The sequence below is a fragment of the Carcharodon carcharias genome, chromosome 11 (assembly GCF_017639515.1).
Source record: "Carcharodon carcharias isolate sCarCar2 chromosome 11, sCarCar2.pri, whole genome shotgun sequence".
Classification (NCBI taxonomy): domain Eukaryota; kingdom Metazoa; phylum Chordata; class Chondrichthyes; order Lamniformes; family Lamnidae; genus Carcharodon; species Carcharodon carcharias.
In genome coordinates, this window is record NC_054477.1 from 44,828,473 (window position 1) to 44,849,468 (window position 20,996).

At 42.9% G+C, this 20,996-nt stretch overlaps 1 protein-coding gene across 2 annotated transcripts in view; it reads right to left on the minus strand.

Annotated features, from left to right (window-relative positions):
• b3glcta (beta 3-glucosyltransferase a) overlaps positions 1-20,996 on the minus strand; it is a 234,110-nt gene that overhangs the window by 111,611 nt on the left and 101,503 nt on the right. For both annotated transcript variants that reach the window (XM_041198585.1, XM_041198586.1), the window contains 4 exons: positions 10,083-10,191; positions 9,309-9,445; positions 5,522-5,585; positions 146-277 (listed from right to left, as the gene is read on the minus strand). In XM_041198585.1, coding sequence (XP_041054519.1) covers positions 146-277; positions 5,522-5,585; positions 9,309-9,445; positions 10,083-10,191 — 442 coding nt within the window. The remainder of the gene's footprint in view (positions 1-145; positions 278-5,521; positions 5,586-9,308; positions 9,446-10,082; positions 10,192-20,996) is intronic.

Genomic DNA, 20,996 nt, shown 5'->3' on the forward strand with positions numbered 1-20,996 from the left:
CTGCTGTAACGAAGTTAAGTACAAGTATGTGGTATAGAAGCAGATATTTGGACAGAATCCATAAAATTAGCCAAGTTATGAACAGTTAAATAATTTACAAAAGGGTCACTGTTCGACAGTAAACATATATTTGAAGATTACTCACACAAAATGGAAAGTAGGTATGAAATGTAGTTGCACAGTTGGTTGCTTCAGGTGAGGTTTCAGCTTCTGTACAGAATTCCTTTACTGAAGTCAGCTGAGGACCATTAGATTTTTGTGATATAAAGAGTGCAATCTGAAAAGACATGTATTTCTATTAATTTCAGTTTTGATTTATGTTGCTTCAGGCAATCTAAAGAAATCCCACCACAAAATTAAAAAAACCTGTGATGTGTACACACTGAAGTCATTCAGTCCTTCATCCAACACCGACCTGCACTGTACAGTCCTTGGGTGTTCACCTGTCCCCTGCCCACTTGCTGCTGGGTGAATACCAATGATGGTGGGATAAGACCCTCAAGTGGGCATTAATTGTCCATTTATGGGCTCAATTAGCAGTGGGCTGGGTAGACTGTCCATGGGCCTGGCCACCATAGAAATCGGGCAGTGGTGGGATGGTGGCAGGGTTCCCACCCGCTACTCTTCTGCCTGACTAAATTACCCCCTGCCGCCAAACTCGGCACGGGGGTGGGGGATATTAAATTTCATCCATAACGTGAACAAGAAGAGTGAGATATACAACAAGCGTCTTCATATTATAAATCAGAAACTAGGCAACATTGATATTTTTCATTTTCAGGAATAGAATTTAAAAATTAATTTTTTTTGTCTTCATCATCTATGGGATCTTTCTCCTAAATTATAGTGTATCAGTTCAAAACCAGAAAGGCCTTGATTCATCCATGGATTAGGTGCAAAAGTGCATCAAAGGAAAAGGAAAATTTTCGTGAACACACAACAACTTATATTTATATAGTAGCTTTAACATAATAAAACGTCCTATGGCACTCTCTGCAAGGAACCCCTTTGCTGGCATCAACTATAGGACTATATGCAAGTAGGTCCACCGAGAGACTGATATTTAGGCTGATTGAGAAAAGGCAGCTCTCCCAGATGAATGGGATTAAGTAGGTAGGTCAGGTGTTTCTCACATGTCAGTGCTGACTTGATGGGCCAAAAGGCCTCTTCTGCACTATTTGATTCTGTGAGCTGCCAATTTACTCTTGGCCACTTTGTCCTTTGATTGAAGACCACTTCAACCTTCCCAAATCAGAATCTAGCCTATCAGCTGGGAAATAATAATCCAATGGTGGGTATCTAATATTAGAAGCGAATCAGGCACCTGTCCCGTGTTTTATGTGGTACTGAGCCCTGGGGCCGGCATGTGGCACAAATCCTAGGTGTGGTGGAAGGATAGAGAAGTAATTTATATCGACATATTTTCCAGCCACTTCAGCTTTTGACTAGAGTCACTTAACACACACTCATCACAATACATTACTCAGTGGCATCTCATTGTCAAACATTATGTAATCATCCAATGTCTGCAGCAAGGCCTAGTACTACATTAAACTTACTTCAAAATATTAACTCAGCTGTTGCTGCAACCTATGCACACCGGTTTATTATATTTGGAGGGTGAGCTAAATGAAGGAATAATTGTGCTGATTTATTATCTTACTATATCCCTTGCTGTACAGCAAGACCATTATAAATCTTTGTTATAATCATTTTCCCCTAATGAAATCTTTGCGGTAATTTTATCTTATGCAAAAATAATTACATTTGAAGAACTTATTTCTGAAATTGATTTGCTGACTATTTGAACACTTATTTAAGAAATGGAAAGGTTAAAGTGGTCTGCAATCAAAGGACAAAGTGGCCAAGAGTAAATTGGCAGCTCACAGAATCAAACAGTGCAGAAGAGGCCCTTTGGCCCATCGAGTCAGCACTGACATGTGAGAAACACCTGACCTACCTACCTAATCCCATTTACCAACACTTGGCCCATAACCTTGAATGTTAGGACATACCAAGTGCTCATCCAGGTACTTTTTAAAGGATGTGAGGCAACCCGCCTCCACCACCTTCCTAGGCAGTGCATTCCAGAACGTCACCACCCTCTGAGTAAAAATGGTTTTCCTCACATCTCCCTTAAACCTCCTGCCCCTCACCTTGAACTTATGTCCCCTCATGACTGACCCTTCAACTAAGGGGAATAGCTGCTCCCATGCCCCTCATAATCTTGTACACTTCAATCAGGTCGCCCCTCAGTCTTCTCTGCTCCAACAAAAACAACCCAAGTCTATCCAACCTCTCTTCATATCTTAAATGTGTCATCCCAGGCAACATCCTTGTGAATCTCCTCTGCACCCCCTCCAGCGTAATCACATCCTTCCTATAATGTGGTGGCCAGAACTGCACACAGTACTCCAGCTGTGGCCTCACCAAAGTTCTATGCAACTCCATCATGACTTCCCTACTTTTGTAATCTATGCCTCGATTGATAAAGGCAGGTGTCCCATATGCCTTTTTCACCACCCCACTAACATGCCCCTCTGCCTTCAGAAATCTATGGACACACACACCAAGGTCCCTTTGTTCCTCAGAACTTCCTAGTGTCATGCCATTCATTGAATAATTCCTTGTCAAATTACTCCTTCCAAAGTGTATCACCTCACATTTTTCAGGGTTAAATTCCATTTGTCACTTATCTGCCCATTTGACTATCCTGTCTATATCTTCCAATAGCCCAAGACACTCAACCTCACTGTTAACCACCCAGTCAATCCTTGTGTCATTCACAAACTTACTAATCCTACCCATCACATAGTCATCTATGTCGTTTATATAAATGATGAATAATAGGCGACCCAGCACAGGTCTCTGGTACGTCACTGGACACTGGCTTCCAGTCACTAAAGCATCCTTCTGCATCATCATCCTCTGTCTCCTACAACTAAGCCAATTTTGAATCCGCCTTATCAAATTACCCTGTATCCCATGTGCATTTGTCTTCTTTATAAGTCTCCCATGAGGGACCTTGTCAAAGGCTTTGCTAAAATCCATATAAACTACATCAACTGCACTACCCTCATCTATACCTCCTCACAAAATTCAAACAAATTTGTTAGGCATGACCTCCCTCTGACAAAGTCATGCTGACTATCCCTGATCAAACTTTGCCTCTCCAAGTGGAGACAGATTCTCTCCTTCAGAATTTAAATCACTTTACACAATTCAGGCAGAGGAAAAGGAAATTGGGAAGGATATAAAATTTCACTTTATACATTAATGATCTAGATGAAGGAACTGAGGGCATCCTGGCTAAGTTTGCAGATGATACAAAGATTGGTAGAGGGACAGGTAGTATTGAGGAGGCGGGGAGGCTGCAGAAGGATTTGGACAGGTTAGGAGAATGGGCAAAGAAGTGGCAGATGGAATACAACATGGGCAAGTGTGAGGTCATGCACTTTGGTAGGAAGAATATTGGCATAGACTATTTTATAAATGGGGAGACAATTCAGAAATCTGGAGTACAAAGGGACTTGGGAGTCCTAGTCCAGGATTCCCTTAAGGTTAACTTGCAGGTTGAGTCAGTAGTTAGGAAGGCAAATGCAATGTTGGCATTTATTTCGAGAGGACTAGAATACAAAGCAGGGATGTGCTGCTGAGGCTTTATAAGGCTCTGGTCAGACCACATTTAAAATATTGTGAGCAATTTTGGGCCCCGTATCCCAGGAAGGATGTGCTGGCCCTGGAGAGGGTCCAGAGGAGGTTCACAAGAATGATCCCAGGAATGAAAGGCTTAATTTATGAGGAACATTTGAGGACTCTGGGTCTATACTCGATGGAGTTTAGAAGGATGAGGGGGGGATCTGATTGAAACTTACAGAATACTGAAAGGCCTGGATAGAGTGGAAGTGGGGAAGATATTTCCATTAGTAGGAGAGACTAGGACCCGAGGGCACAGCCTCAGAGTAAAGGGAAGACCTTTTAGAACAGAGATGAGAAGAAACTTCTTCAGCCAGAGAGTGGTGAATCTATGGAATTCATTGCTACAGAAGGCTGTGGAGGCCAGGTCATTGAGTGTATTTAAGACGGAGATAGATAGGTCCTTGATTGGTAAGAGGATCAAAGGTTATGGCGAGAAGGCGGGAGAATGGGGTTGAGAAACTTATCAGCCATGACTGAATAGCGGAGCAGACTCGATGGGCCGAACGGCCTAATTTCTGCTCCTATGTCTTATGGTCTTAGATTGTCAATTTAATATCGTCTTCTTGGAGTTTTCCCAAAGGCCAAGTTCACTTCCAATTCTAATGAGGAATATTTTCTTCCCATAAGTCTCTTTTCTTTATAGACTGAAAGTCTTCACCAAAGAAATTGGATTTAATGAAAGACCAAAATATTATTAAAGTAGTCAAACTGTTACCAAATCTATTTTAAAATAGTATATTTGAAGGGAAATTTTACAAATTTACCCTTGCTGCACAGAGCTTCTTCTGCCAGGAGCACACATAAAGAACTTAGCCAGGCCTTGCAGAAATTTCCATCCATTCATTCTAATCGACAAGATATCCTACTCACCACCATGATTGTAAATTTGTAAAATTTACCCTACATAGTTTGTGACAATGAAATGAGAATCCACATATCACATGAGAATACATATTAAATTGCCAAATTGCAAGTCAAGTTGGATTTAATGATGTCCTCTATCAGGATTTTGAAATTACTGTGTGCTTAAACAGATGGGCTATTGTTAACCACCAATACTCAGTAAGAGGGAACATTCTGACAGAGTGAACATTAAATGGTGTTAAGATAGGGGTCACAAAACTATCATCTCATTGAACACCATAAAGACCCATACTTAACAAGAGATTCGCTGTACATTACAGACTCATTACTTGAACAAGCAGCAACTGAGATTCACTTACCTAACAGATTTATAACCTTAAGTGAGATAAATTGAGGCTTACTGTCCATCACAAACCTTATGCATAATAGGGAAATAGCGAAACTCAGGCTACAGAGACATATGAGAACCATTATATGCCATATGAACTGTACATCTAACCAAGAATGATTAAAGCTTACTGTACATTACATAGGTTAATACCTCTAAGACTAGGAAAATTGAAACCCAATATACATTTTTGGGATACATATCAAAGAAAGAGATTCAGTGGGTTGAGATTTCATTTCACATAAGACCTTGTCAGTTGGTGGAGGAGGAGAATTTATACCCCATTGAACCTGGCTGCATTGAAATCCAGGTCCTATATTAACGTTTTGTGTTAAACAAATGCTGTTGGGATTTTTTCGACCTATATTGTATTAGGCAACACTTTAGTTTGTTTTACAACAAATAGTATCATTTTTTAAAAAAAGGTTACATCACACAGATAACCTACAGGTAAGAGTCAAGTTGAAAATAGTCACAACTTCCTATTAGTAACTTTAGTACATGGAAAAGCTTTAAAGGTTATCAATAATTTGTAGTATTTTACTAAACATAATCTTAACCATCACATACCTCATGTTTTAAGTCTATAGTAAAATCTGCAAAAGGTTTCTCAATCTTCAATTGTTTTGCAAGCCTGTTTGTGTAACAGAAGTGAAAAAAAGTTAATCTAGGACAAAACTGGTCGAGATAGAGTACATTTTTGAGACATAGCTAACTTCAGCGTATTATGCCATCCCTGACAAATGTGCTAAATAAAATAATTTTCTTTCAGTCAGTAGCATTACTGTCAGCATCAAAAAGATAATAGTAAGGGGTCAGGTGTAGATGCTGTAGCCAAAGTTAAAGGTACATAAGACCCTTCAAATTCCAAACATAGTTTGTAACCTTTCATTATCTGGTAAAATTTCAAAGTAAATTGGCAGCCGTATTTTCTCCTCTTGATGTACAACACCAGGAATATGGCCATGAAAAGAAAAATCATTACTCTTCTTGGACCACAGAGGATATAGCCAGATTTTGGAACAATCAAGAGTAGGGGTCAGCACCCCTGACTTGTAGCTCACATGATTTTCTGTCCATTAAAATCAATGTGGGGGTGAAATTAGGTCTGCTAACTTATACACCCAAACTTCTTGATAGGCATTCGTGACCTGTAAAGCTTGCATTAGATGCCCTAAATCATAAAATATAGAGTGGTCCTTTTGCAAACTTGTATCCAATAAGTCATGTGTTTCATCCAATTTATAATAGCAGGCCAGAATATTGTGCTTGCTGAGCAGGCGCGTGGTAGACACGAGCGGTCACAAAATAGGGTGCAATGATGTCAGGAGGGCATCCCAACGCCACTGTGCTGCCTCACAACATTTCAGTCAGCAGGCACATGTGCAAGTCGGAAGTGCACCCACATACAGTTAAAGGACCAATTAAGCTCATTAATAGAGCAATCGTCAGCGATTTTGAGTGGCCTGTGCACTTTTACGCCAGCACATGGGCCACTCGGCCAAGTGACTTTCACATTTTTCGTCCATTCTATATCCAGGGTGGGAAAAAAGGCCCACAGCATGTTGGTAAGTTGAAGAGCTAGTAATTTTGCCGCGAGTTATTTTTAGTTGGTTTAGAGATCGATTCTGGCATTTTTTTTGGTGTTTTGGCTAACTCTCTGATCTTTAAGCATTTGCAGCAGAGGCTTTCTGCTGAGAGGCCCCTTCTGTGCAGAAACTTGTGCAACCATCTGTACAGAAATGGGGACTGTGTACTCTGCTGGAGGGACCTCCTCTTCTGAGGAGCAGAGGGCCAGGATGGAGAGGAGGCCAGTTGCCTGTAGGCACCATCCCAGCATCGAACCTATGGACCTAGAGGCACAGCCAGAAGGGGTGCAGGGCCAACAGGAAGTGAAAGGCAAAAAAAGGAGGCGCCATTACCCAGCAGGCAGAGTGTACAGTCAGTGATCATGCTACCTGGGCATTTCTGAAGTTCAGTGCCGAAGAAGGCTCTTTCTCTCCAGGGATAGTATCACCTCTGCATGTGAAATGATCAGCCCCAAAATTGCCTCAAACTATATAGGTGGCCAGTCTATGACAGTGGCCCTGAGGGTGACAGTTACCTCAGGACCGTTCCAGAGGTCAGTGGGAGAGGTATATGGTGTCTCCCAATCGGCTGCCCACAGGTGCTTCAAGCTGGTCACTGATGCTTTGTTCCCAAGGGTCAACACCTTCATTCACTTCAGGACAGATGAGGCCAGCTAAGCAGAGCGAGCCAGAGGCTTTGCTACAATCGCAGGATTCCCCTGCATTCAGGAAGCTATTGACTGCATGCATGTGCCCATAAAGGTGCCAGTGGGAGAGCCAGGTGCCTTTGTAAATAGAAAGGGCTTCTCCTCTCTCAATTTCCAGATTGTATGTGACCACAAGAGTGGGATACTGCAGAATTGTGCCAAGTATCCAGGAAGCTGCCACGATGCCTACACCCTGTGTCACTCCTAGGTACCAAGGCTGTTCATTACTCCAGCACACTTGGATGGCTGGTTCCTGGGGAACAAAGGCTGGCTGATGACGGTGCTGAGACACTCTTGGGCTCCAGCCAAGGAGAGCTACAGCTGCTGTCTTGCCTCCACAAGGGCAATCATTGAGAGGACCACAGGCCTACTCAAGGTGACATTTCGCTGCCTGGTCTGCTCAGGGGGATCATTGCAATATCCATCTGAATGCTGAATGCATCTTCCTTATTGTTGCTGTCTGCTGTGCACTACACAATCTTGCTTTGTCAAGGGGCGACTCATTGGAGGATGAAGGCAGTAATCCTGCTCCACAGGCTGCAGAGGACAATTCAAATGCTGAGTCTGAGAAGGAGCCTGAAGAGCCTCAGGGTGAGAAGCAGGAACCCGATGTGAGGATGCTTATGGGAGGCAGGGAGTCCAGGGAGTCCTTGATTCAGAGGATATTCAGTTAAGAATCCAAAGCAAGGAGTCAAGGTGATGGCAAGGAGAATGCCATCTTACTGATCGTTGCTGATGAAGCCCTCCTGTCACTCTTCACTCAAGTCCCGGCCTCTGAAGTAAACTTTTCTGCCCATTATATGTGTGACACACGACTCCCAGGCCTCTTCCCTGTCAATTGCATGAAGCACATTAGGCCATTGCACATTATGTAACAGTTTAATATTGAAGGCAAAGATACATATGCACCAGTACACAGATTCCAAGGAAAAATTAATCACCCATGAGACCCCTTATGTATTCATTGTGACTTAAATTTCTGTTTGCGAGTGCTATGTCTTGATGCTTCCCCTTCGCTGGTAACTAGATTGCAGGCAGGCTGCTGACTGATGCCGCGTCGGTCTTGATGGCTTTGGCACGTATCATATGAACATACGAATTAGGAGTAGGAGTAGGCTACTTGGCCCCTCAAGCCTGCTCCACCATTCAATAAAATCATAGCTGATCTGAATGTAACCTCAACCCCACATTCCTGCCTACCTGATAGCCTTTCATCCCCTTGTTAATCAAGGATCTATCTAGTTCTGCCTTAATAATATTCAAAGACCCTGCTTCCACCGTAAATGTCCATGCATCACAATCAATCACCTGAAAATATAGCTGATGAAAATGCTGCCCACAGATATTTATTTTATTTCATTATGGAAATTTCATCCTGCCCATGGATGAGGTTGGATGAAAAATGCAAAGTCCGCTTGGCCAATTCACCCATCCGCCAACTGCGGGGGTGGGCACGGACCTGATCAGTGCCCCGATTGGACCCCTGCCACCATTTTACATGGGCGGGACAATTAAGGCCCACCCAGCATGACGCGCACCGGAAGCACTGTGCGGTCCCTGTGCCGGTGGCGGGGGGAGTTCCCTGAATCGGGAATGCGCAAAAGAGCGCAGAAATCTCCGAGGCACAGAAGTGCCTCAGGGAGCTAAGTTTTAAGTTTGAAAAATTTTAATAATGAAAATTTTTTTTAAGACATATCCCCTTGTGTGAGAGTGTCACATGAGCTGGGACATGTCAATCAACTTTAATGAAAAGCTTCATTTATAAAACCTTCACGAAACCTCATCCTGCCCATGAATGAGGTTCCATGAAAAATGTGAAGGCCGCCTGGGCTCTTAAGGTTGGACGGGCAGCTTTCTCAATAGGTTTAATTAGCTAATTAATGGCATTAACAGGCCTTTGACAGTTCGGCAGGCGTGCAGCCAAATGGGCTGAGCACCCGCCAAACTGAAAATCTAAATGACATGCGGTGACGTCAGGATGCACGCCCGACATCACCGTGCGTCAATTTACACCTTGGCGAGCGGGCCACACCACCTCTCGCCAAGCCGAAGATTCTACCCTTAATTAAATCGGTCACCTACCTGTTGACAAGTGGAATACTCAAGGCCCAGCCAGCAGCAAAATCTGGATATTTAAAAACCACCGGATCTTCAGCAAAAGCATAATGGTGAATAATTGTAGATTGTTCATCATACAGCGCCTTTCCTAAAAACCATTCCTGTAATAAATATATTATATATGGTTTAAAATAAGGAGTATATTGTTCCAGAATGTTTTAGATATGAAAGTGACAGCCCCAATGAAGCAATTGTCTGAAAAGAAACATTATTGGTCAATAATGCACTATTTTATAAATATGTTTAAATTGCAGCGGTTAATTAGAAAAGACCACTACCATATTTGGTAACAAAAACAGAATTACCTGGAAAAACTCAGCAGGTCTGGCAGCATCGGCGGAGAAGAAAAGAGTTGACGTTTTGAGTCCTCATGACCCTTCGACAGAACTACCATATTTGGTAGCTTTATATTTATTCTATTTTTGTTTCATCAGACAGCTTTGAGGTGCAAAGGTTAGCAAAAAAAAATCAAGTCCAAACTACATCAGATGAACATTGCATCTTGCCTGAAATTATAATTATAAAAACTGCACTTTGGTAAGATTAAATATACAGAAATAACGTATGTGATTTTCCCAAAACAAACAAATTAGGCAAGGGAAATGGATGATAAGCATAGATTAAAATGTGTGCCAGTTTCTCACATCAAGTGCAGCTTATCAAATTAAAAAGAAACATTATGCAAAGGGCAATAGTAATTACTAAACTCCCCAAGGGTTTTTGGATTTGCCAGAATACCTTTGTTTTGTCATATCTACTGATGACCTCCAACAGCTTTGGAACTTGTATCTTTGTTTGTTCTTCACAAAAGAAAATCCAGGATTTCTTGCCATAAGTCGTTGAAAGGCTAATGAGAAATAAAAGCAACATTAACATTAGAATAATTCCCTGCTACTAAAACTAATTCACATACATCATTGGATTCGTCTCTCATTATGTTCCAATACTTCCTGATTCAGCTGAATCCTGACCAGCACATCACTTCATCCAGTTATTAAAGCACTTTTTCATTTATTCCCAAGAATCAACTGGCCACCTAAATGCTCACCAGAATGGTCTGTTTTTTTTTTGCAGGCAGCAATGAACAATGGTTCTCACTATGTATTGTACTTACAGTTGCCCACTGAGGGCTTTTACTTTGTGATTTGTAATAATCAGAGAGCTAAGACAACTCTTTGCCCTCTAAAGGGAACCTATGAGAACAGAGCAAACAATGGCAACTCCACTCAACCAACCAATCAGATTGAAGAGTCCTCACTGCGACATGCAAGCTGCAAAATTTGGGTGTGTAGCACAGCACAGGTGCCAATTTGAGTCCAAAATGGCATCAACATTACATATGCACAATTCTGGTACAGCCCATGCAGGAAGAGATTTTGGGTAGGTTGTTAGTGTGGGTGCTAGAAGCATGCACCAGAAGTATGCAGATTGTACATCAATCAGCATTTAACATTGATTTGACTCTAGTGATGCCATTCACAACCCTAATGCTGCAGCTAGCGTCTCCATTTTAATCTTGCATTGCTTTCAGCAGCAGGAAGGACTCTTTATAAGCATTACTTAAATAAACAAAACATAGACCTAACTGCTATCAGGTCAGTTGCTAATTGATTTCCAGTGGCTGCTGCTGAGTTTGTAGAAACGTTTGAAATTTTGCACCAGCACTTAAAATTGCTGAAGTCTACAGAGACTGGTGTGGCACATGTTGAAGGCATTGGTCCTCACTTCAAGGGTTCTGCTCAGGCCTCTGCTCATTCCAGTGAGAACATAAGAAAATAAGAAAGAGGAGCTAGAGTAGGACATCTGACCTCAACTCCACCTTCCTGCACTGTCCTCATATCCTTTAATTCCCTTAGTACCCAAAGTCTATCAACCTCTGTCTTGAATGGGTTGCTCATTTAAGACAGAAACGAGGAGAAATTTTTTCTCTCAAAGGGTCGTGAGTCTTTAGAACTCTCTTCCTCAAAAGACAGTGAAAGCAGAGTTTTTGAGTGTTTTTAAGGCAAAGCTAGATAGATTCTTGATAAACAAGGGGGTGAATGATTATCGGGGATAGGCTGGAATGTGGAGCGGAACTACAATCAGATCAGCCATGATTTTATTGAACAGCGGAGCAGGCTCAAGGGGCCAAGTAGCCTACTCCTGCTCCTAATTCGTATGTTCACATGTTCGTATGAATATACTCAATGGCCAAATATCCCTGGGATAGAAAATTTCAAAGATTCATAACCCTCTGGGTGAAGAAATTCCTCCTCATCTCAGTCCTAAATGGCTGACTCCTTATTCTGAATCTGTGACCTATGTTGCAGATTCCCAACTAAGGGAAACGTTTTCTCAGCATCTGCTCCAGCTCGCCAACCCAAAAACTCTGGCCCAAGTGTGGTCTCAAAACCGCCCTGTATAATCATAGTAAGGCTTCTTTACTTTTATACTCCATTCCCTTTGTAACAAAAGCTGATGGGCTGGATTTTCATCGACTCAGGATGACTTGGTAGCTTTTAAAAATGGAGGGTATGTCCCAATTCTGGAATTCCTGATCCTGTTCCTGGGCTGTCTGATTTTTGGGAGTGCCTTGAAAGAGTGTGGGCTGATTAGTGGTGGAGTCGCTTAGCATGGCATAGGGGGCATGAGGGACCAAGGTGATGGGTGAAGTGCCATAGCTTGCCATAGGGGGCATGATTGGTCATGGAGGGGTAGGTAAGGGGCATTGCTTGGAATAGGAGGCATGAAGTGGCATGGATGGGACATGGTGAGTGTTTGGGATGAGGGAGTGTGAGTGGTGAGGGCTGGAGGGTCTTTGTGTTTTTATTTTAACTGGAACCAAGTCCCACAACACCAAGGCAGGCCTTTTAAAAAGCCCACCTCGGCATCCAGCAGTCCCTCTGGCTGCCTCCTACCTCTTTTCCAGGCCAGCTGGCACCAGTCCAGCCCACACAATGAACCTCCCAAACAATGAAGTCACTTTCTCCCGAGGCGCGAGGGCCGAGGCAGGAATTTCCCTGACTCCAGTTGTTAGCCTCACTGATGAAAATCCAGGCCAACATACCATTTGCCTTTCAAATTGTATGCTGTAGCTGCATGTTAACATTCTATGATTCATGCACAAGGACATCTGAATGCAAACATTTCCAAGTCTTTCACCATCCAAAAATATTCTGCTTTTATCATTTTTTCAGCTAAAGTGGATAACTTCACACTTCGCTACATTGTATTCCATTTGCCATGTTCTTGCCCACTCATCCAACTTCTTTGCATCCTTCTCACTACTTACTTTTCACCCAACATCCATCATTTCCACCCAACGTACAGCAATACCATCAGCAAACTTGGATGCATTAGAGTCAGTCTCCTCATCTAAGTCATTAAAAAAAATTATAAATAGCTGAGGTACGAATTGACCCAGAAATGTCTCAGCTATTTGTTCATCAATCCATTTTTCAATCTGCAAAGTTACCTAACCAGGCAATAAATAAACCTAAAGTGACATTGAGCTTACTGTAGTTAAGGCAATTAAACATTTTGCCCTCAAAAGGATAGGTCATCATCAATGTATCATCATAATACATAATAATACATGTGCATTGCAAGGTCTAAGTCTTTAAATAACCCAGCATATTATTTGAATTACCACACGCATTACCACCGGAGGTCTAAGGATAATATCAAACAGCGTACCTGAATACATTTCCTGCTCTTCACACTTCTAGTTGATCAGTTTTAATTTTGTCCTCATAAAAAGGGATCAAGCAGAATCAAATAAGTGGCGAGGGAGGGAAGCAGCCCTTCACTGGCTGCCTGCCTCCGGTTGGTGGCACCCACATCGCTGATGCTCTCGTCACTGGCAATATCCGATAGCAGCAGCAAGACGTTCCCCTCCCAAGCCCCTGCTACTTTACAAGGCCTCCCACTTCCCAGCCCATCTTCAGAGGGCTAGTAAAGTACAACCTTTCAGTTCAAACAACTCTTTCGAAGGGCTGCACATTGAACTTCACAAATTTGAAATGAAAATGTATTATTTAACTTTCCACATTCAGGGGAAAAAAATAAGTCATGACGTACATAGTAGGGATAATTAAATGTTGAAAACTTCAATTGTTATGTTACTGAGTCAATCCTAATTACTTCCCCCTTTTTGCCAATGACTTTATGATGTTGAATGTAAGAAAAATGTCTTCTCCAGTATCTTCTGAGCCGATAAATAAATCACTATCTACTTCTGGATTATTACTCAAAGATAATTACGAAAAAAATTGGCCGCCTAACAATTTCCAGATAATGTATTCACTGATTTTCATCAGCCAGCCGTTCTCTCATCTTCCTTCATCCAGCAGGAAAATGGGACCAGGAATTTTTGATCAAGATGAACCGTATTACTTTATCTTACTGCTTCTATTAGGAGTTGTTACCACCCCCAGAATTGCCACTAATTAAAAAAAAATAAAAACAACTTCTGCTGAGAATAATAATAAACAATGAAGATATTGCCCCAAAGTCCCTACCCATAAGCCAAGTTGTGCTGAGCTACTCATGGTCAGCAGGGCATATTGCTATTCAGTGAAGTTGGCAGTGATGGTAAAAAAAACTGCCAGGAACCTGTGCAGGTTCCCTGGTGATGTATTGCAGAAGCAAATGTACATACCTCAGCAGTGAACCAAACTAGCAGCACATATGAATGGCATGTCACCAACAAAAGGACTGAGTGAGAGGCAAGATGGCACTATTTGGTTTAATTCTTTAATGGGCTATGGGCACATAGGCAAGGCCAGCATTTGTTGCTCGACACTAATTTCCCATGAACTGAGTGACTTGCTCGGCCATTTCAGAGGGCAGTTAAGAGTCAACCACATTCCTGTGGGTCTTGTGTCACATGTAGCCAGGTAAGGATGGTAGATTTCTTTCCCTAAAGGGCATTAGTGAACCAGATGGGGTTTTTATGACAAACTATGGTGGTTTCACAGTCATAATTACTGAGATGAGTCTTCAATTCCAGAATTATTATGGAAATTTGCAGTTGCAACTACCTTCAGGCAGAAGTGCCCAGTGGGTGATCCATCTTGGGCTCCTTCTGAGGCCCCAGCATCATGGGTGCCAATCTTTAGCTAATTAGATTCACTCCACTTGATATCAAAAAATGGTTGAAGGCACTGGATACTGCAAATGCTATGGCCTCGATAACATTCCGGCAGTAGTACTGAATACTTGTGCACCAGAACTATCCACATCCCTAGCCAAGCTGTTCCAGTATGACTAGGATCCACCCTGCAATGTGGAAAACTGCCCAGGTATATCCTGTCCACAAAAAGCAGGACAAATCCATCCTGGTCAATTACCACCCCAGCAGTCTATTCTCGATCATCAGCAAAGTGATGGAAGGTGTTGTTGACAATGCTATCAAGCAGCACTTGCTCATCAATAACCCGCTCACTCAAGCTTAGTTTGGGTTGCACCTGGGCCACTCAGCTCCTGACTTCGTTACAGCTTTGGTCCACATATGGACAAAAGAGCTGAATTCTAGAGGTGAGGTGAGAGTAACTGCCCTTGACATCAAGACAGCATTTAACCAAGTGTGACATCAGGGAGCCCTAGCAAAACTGAAATCAGTGGGAATGAGGGGGAAAATTCTCCACTGGTTGGAGTCATACCTAGCACAAAGAAAGATGATTATGATTGTTGGACATCAATCATCTCAGTCCCAGACAATGCTGCAGGAGTTCCTCAAGGTAGTATCCTAGGTTCAACTATTTTGATCTGCTTCTTCAACGAGCTTCCTTCTATCATAAGGTCAGAAGTAAGAATGTTTGATGATGATTGCACAATGTTCAGTAATGTTCTTGACTCCTCAGATACTGAAGCAGTCCGTGTCCACATGCAGCAAGACCTGGACAATGTTCAGACTTGGGCTGATAAGTGGAAAGTAGCATTCAAACCACACAAATGCCAGGCAATGACCATCCGAACAAGAGAGAGTCTAAACATCTCCCCTTGATATTCAGAGACATAACTATCACTGAATCCCCACCACTAACAATAACCTGGAGATTACCATTCACAAGAAACTGAATTGGATCAACCATATAAACACTGTGGCTACTAGACCAGGTCAGATACAGGTAATTCTATATGAGTAACTCAATTCCTTACTCCTCCAAAGCCTGTCCATCATCTACATAATACAAGCCAGGGGTGTGATGGAATATTCTCCACTTGCCTGAATAAGTACAACTCCAACAACACTCAAGAAGCTTAAAACCATCCAGAACAAAATAGCCTTTGTGATAAGCACCTCATCCATACTTTAATCATTCACTCCTTCCACCACCAACACACAGCGGCAGCAGTCTGTACCATCTATAAGATGCAGCACAGCAACTCACTGGGGCTCCTTAGACAGCACCTTCCAAACCAGGACCTCTACCACCTAGGAGGACAAAGGCAAAAGCATGGGAACACCACCACCAGCAAGTTCTCCTCCAAGCCACACATATCCTGACTTGGAACTATAATCACCATTCCTTCACTGTTGCTGGGTCAAAATCTTGGACCTCGCTCCCTAACAGCACTGTGGGTGTATCTACACCACAGAGACTGCAGATGTTCAAGAAAGCAGTTCACCACCATCTTCTCAAGGGCAATTAAGGATGGGACATCAAATTCTGGCCTAACCAGCAATGCTCACATCCTATGAAAGGGTAAAAAAAAATTAAATTGCACCAGCTGACGTGGTGCAATTTGAACCCATGTCCCCATCATTAGGCTGGGCCTCTGGATTACCAGTTCAGTGACATTACCACAATGCCATCATCTCCCCTGCTGTTAGTAAGGAAGCTAAAAAAATTGTAGTTAAGCAACCAGGATACTGGCTGAAACGTTGCAGAGCTACATCTTATTGAACAATATGGAACATGACAAATTGTGATCATTTGTGCTTGTTTCTTGGATCCTATAACTTCCCATAAAGAACCAAAGTGGGATTTGCAAAGTGTGCACACAATTTTGGCATCAACCACCAGACACCACATTGGAGAAGGCATTAGAACATGCGTAGTGAGTGGACCAATATTCACCAACAACCTACTCAGTTTCAATTCCAACAGGACCACTCGGCTCCTGACCTCATTATAGCCTTGTCCAAACATGGACAAAATAGCTGAACTCCAGGGGCAGGATTTTACCATCGGGGCCCGCTCACCGACGCGTAAAATGACGTGGGATGACATTGGGCGGAACTTCCAACGTCACCCCGCTCCATTTAAATTTTCAGGAAAGTGGGGGGCACAGCAAAATCAGCTTCACGCCCGCCGACCTATCAATGGCCAATTGAGGCCGTTGACAGATCAATTAGAGTCACTAGTAGACCTGCCCGTCCAACCTTAAGCTTGGCGGGCAGGCCAGGAGCCCCGGTGGGAAGTAGAAAAAACATGAAGCCTTATCCACAGGCAGGATAAGGTTTCATGTAGGGTTTTAAAAATTTTAATAAAGTTTTTTTGAAAATTATGAACATGTCCCAATTCATGTGACATTGTCAGATGAGGGGACATAAGGGAATTTTTTTTTCTATTTTTAATGTTTTTAAAAGTAGAGGTGATCTCCCTGAGGCTGCACTTAGCCTCAGGGAGATGAGTGCGCTTTTTTGTGCGCATGCACGAAAGAGCGCACTTTCGATTTTAGGGAATCCCCTCCCCGCCCACACAGGAAGAGCATAGCGCTTCCCTGCAGATGTCACGCTGGGTGGGCCTTAACTGGCCCGCCTAAGTAAAATGGCGCCCCGCCTCCGATTGGGGGCGCCGATTGGAAGCCTGCACGTACCCGCCCATCAACTTCCCCCCAAAAATTCTGCCTCAGAGGTGAGGTGAGAGTGACTGCCCTTGATATCAAGGGAGCATTTGACCAAGTATAGCATCAAGGGACCCTCGTAAAATTGAAGTCAATGGGAATTGGGGAAAACCCTTCACTGACAAGAATCAAACTGAGCTCAATGGAAAATGGTTGTGGTTGTTGGAAGACAATAATCTCTACACATCACTGCAGGATTTCCTCAGATAAGTGTCCTAAGTCCAACCAGCTTTAACTGCTTCATCAATGGCCTTCCCTCCAATATAAGGTCAGTAGTGAGGATGCTTGCTGATGATTGCACAATATTCAGTACCATTCGCAACTCCTCAGATACTGAAGCAGTCTATGCCTGCATGCAGCACGTCGGGAAACATTCAGGTTGGTAAGTGGCAAACCACACAAGTGTCAGCCAATGACCAGCTCCAACAAGAGAGAATCTAACCCTTGACATTCAACAGCATCACTATCATTTAATTCCCCAATAACAACATCCAGGGGGATACCATTGACCAGAAACTGAACTGGATCAGCCATATAAATACAGTGGCTACAGGTCAGAGGCTGGGAATTTTGCAGCGAGTAAGTCACCTCCCGACTCCCCAAAGCCTGTCCACCATCTACAAGGTACAAGTCAGGAGTGTGATGGAATGCTCTCCACTTGCCTGGATGAGTGCAGCTCCAACAACGCTCAAGAAGCTCGACACCATCCAGGGCAAAGCAGCCCGCTTGATTGGTAACCCATCTACCACCTTAAATATTCACTCCCTCCACCACCAGCACACAGTGGAAACAGTGAGTACCATCTACAAGATGCACTACAGCAACTTGTCAAGTCTCCTTCGACAGCATCTTCCAAACTCATGAACTCTACCACCTAGAAGAACAAGGGCAACAGACGCACAGGAACACCGCCAACTGCTAGTTCTCCTCCAAGTCACACACCATCCTGACTTGGAATTATATTGATGTTCCTTCACTGTCATGGAGTCAAAATCCTGGAACTCCCTCTCTAAAAGCACTGTGGGTGTATCAACACCAAATGGACTGCAGCGGTTCAAGAAGGCAGCTCACTGCCACCTTCTCAAGGGCAATTAGGAATGGGCAATAAATATTGGGTTGCCAGCAATATACATATCCCATGAACAAATAAAAAAGACACTGGAGTATTCAGAGCAGGCAAATCATGTCAAAAAACATAAACCTTGATTTTATTTTAATTCATTTCTGGTATTTTTTTTGGATTCAGCATTTTGCTTGGCGGTAGATGAAATTCAGTTGTTATTACTGTTGCTCTGGGTACCGCCCTGCACTCCCAACACTCAACCCCTTCACGCCCGCCCTTAGTGGCTTCCAAAGTTACTACTGCTCCAGGGATTGAAAGCTATTGTGTGTAGTGGGAAATGCTCAATAATTTTGAGGAACCAAGAATTCTCACTGATGGCATACAGAGGCATTCAATTCCCAGCAACAGCAGCCTGTAGGAGCTGGGAGTACTGCTGAAGGAAGGCATCCCTGAAGCAATATTAAACAGGATGGGATGATTGTTCCAGTTTGAATTAAGATGTTACAGCAGAAGCTTGTCAGATGAATTTAGTGAAAACAGAATAGTGGCTGAGTAAATTGAAATTCAAAAAGGGAAATTGAGAACTACAAGAATTGTTACAAAAGCAAACATCTTTTCCAACTGTAGAGCCATGTTATAACATTCTCTCTTCCAATATGACTGTCCCATCATGACCTAATTTGTTTTTAATCATTAAAAAACCTAAACTGCCAAATGAATCTACAATTGTCTTGAATCCTCCCCATTAAAAAGCTATTAAAATACAATAACAAGATCACTTTGCCCTTTTTTGGTAGTGGCAGCTTTTGTTCAAGCAGATCCTGTCGATAACCATGCTAACAGAGGAACACCCAAGGAACACTGAGTTCCTGGTTTAGTTCATTTCAACTGAAGATTCCATATAACTAGCTGTGTGCGCGATTCCCAAGTAGTAAGGTAAATGCAAAAACATAATCGGAATAAAAAGTTTCTGCGTGTTTTGCAAAACCTATTTGTCTTTCTGGCTTTATTGTTACTGTGCTGTGAGGGGATCACTACAAATAATCAGAAAGTCTCAATAATTTCATATGACGAAGAATTCCCACTCATGGTAAGTGTAATCATTTAAAAAGTGTGAAGAAACTGCATCAGGATAAAATGGTAGGTTGGGTCTTTGTGCAATTGAGAGTTCTGTATACAAATGCGAGCGGCATAAGGAAGAAAACAAGTAAATTGCAGGAGTAAATTCACCATAAGTAGAGCTCAACTGAGTGTAATATCAGTAACACAACTCCAATTTCTCATCGAGAACCGGCTCACACCTTACCTTTCCTCTGTCACTAACCATCACAGTATCCACTTAAATGCAGTGCAAATTAGAAATGACCACAAGATAAAAATTCCAAGACAAATTTATAATTGAAATCATCGCCTTCTGCATATAAATAATCATCCTTGTGCATTCTTCTAGTATCTGTCTTCTGTGTGTCATTGCCCGTCCTTGTGCTCCTTCTCAATGCTACCCAAATAGTTGCAGCATGGCTGGTGGAAGGCTGCTGAGTTTCAGTAGAGGAGACTGCTGATGGCCTTGGGGGATAATCTCGAGCAGCTCTGTCCCGGGAAGGCCTGACTTCAGACTGCACCATTTGACAGGCAGGGGCGATGGCAGAGCAGCGGTGGGGGCAGGAATGAATGCTATCATCCTTCATGCTTCATGAAGCCACTGCCACAACTCTTGGGGGGCACCTCAGCAATCCTAGTAATCTTCTGGAGGACAAACAGTTGTGACAATCAGCAAATCTCCCTTTGTACACTGTGAACCACAACTGTGGCAGCAGTCTGAGCTTGTATGGCAGCAAGCTGACTGTGCATGAATTCAGTCTGTGTTTCCACTGCAGCAATTAAAACTGGCAGGAGCTGTATATGCTGCAATGAAGCTGGAACCGCACTTTAGGAACAAAGTGAAGGTTTGATAGAGAGCGCAAAAATGGTTTATAAGAATGGTCCCAGATATGATGGACTTCATTTACAGGTATAGGGTGGAGAAGCTGGGGTTGTTCTCCTTAGGGAATAGAAGGTTCAGAAGAGATTTGACAGAAGTGTTCAAAATCATGAGGGATCTACAATACATAGATAGAGAGAAACAGTTCCCGTTGGCAGAGGAGTCAAGAACTAGAGGACACTGGTTTAAGATGATTAGCAAAAGGACCAACAATGTGAGGAAAAATACTGATAATGCATCAAGTAGTTAGGCACTGCTTGAGAGGGTGGCAGAGGCAGAGGCAGATACGATTGTGGCTTTCAAAAGGGAATTGGATAACCACCTGAACAGGAAAAAATTTGCAGGGCTACAGGGAAAGGGTGAAGGAGCAGAACTAGCCATGTTGCTCTTGCAGAGAGCTGACCTGGATGTAAAGAGCCAAATGGTCTTCTTCTGTATTATAACATCGTTACAGCATTGTAACAATTGTATGACTGGTCATCAGACACTACATCATGGATGGTTCTGAATGCTGATGGAGTTTACCATCAATTCCATGCTAGAAAGGGTGGGCTCCAGGTTCTGCGCAAAGCCCTGCACCAAGTTGGTACTGGACTGCTCCATCTTCCTTGACTTTGACCACAGGCTTCATCTCAGGCCTGTCAATGCATCATTTTGATGTGTGTACCAATCAGGGTTCATATGTAGGCTGTCCCATTAACATGCTCATCTGAGTTCTCTGCAACAGAACTTGTGTGTGACCTCACCCTCAGACGAGCTGGCACTTATCTATCCT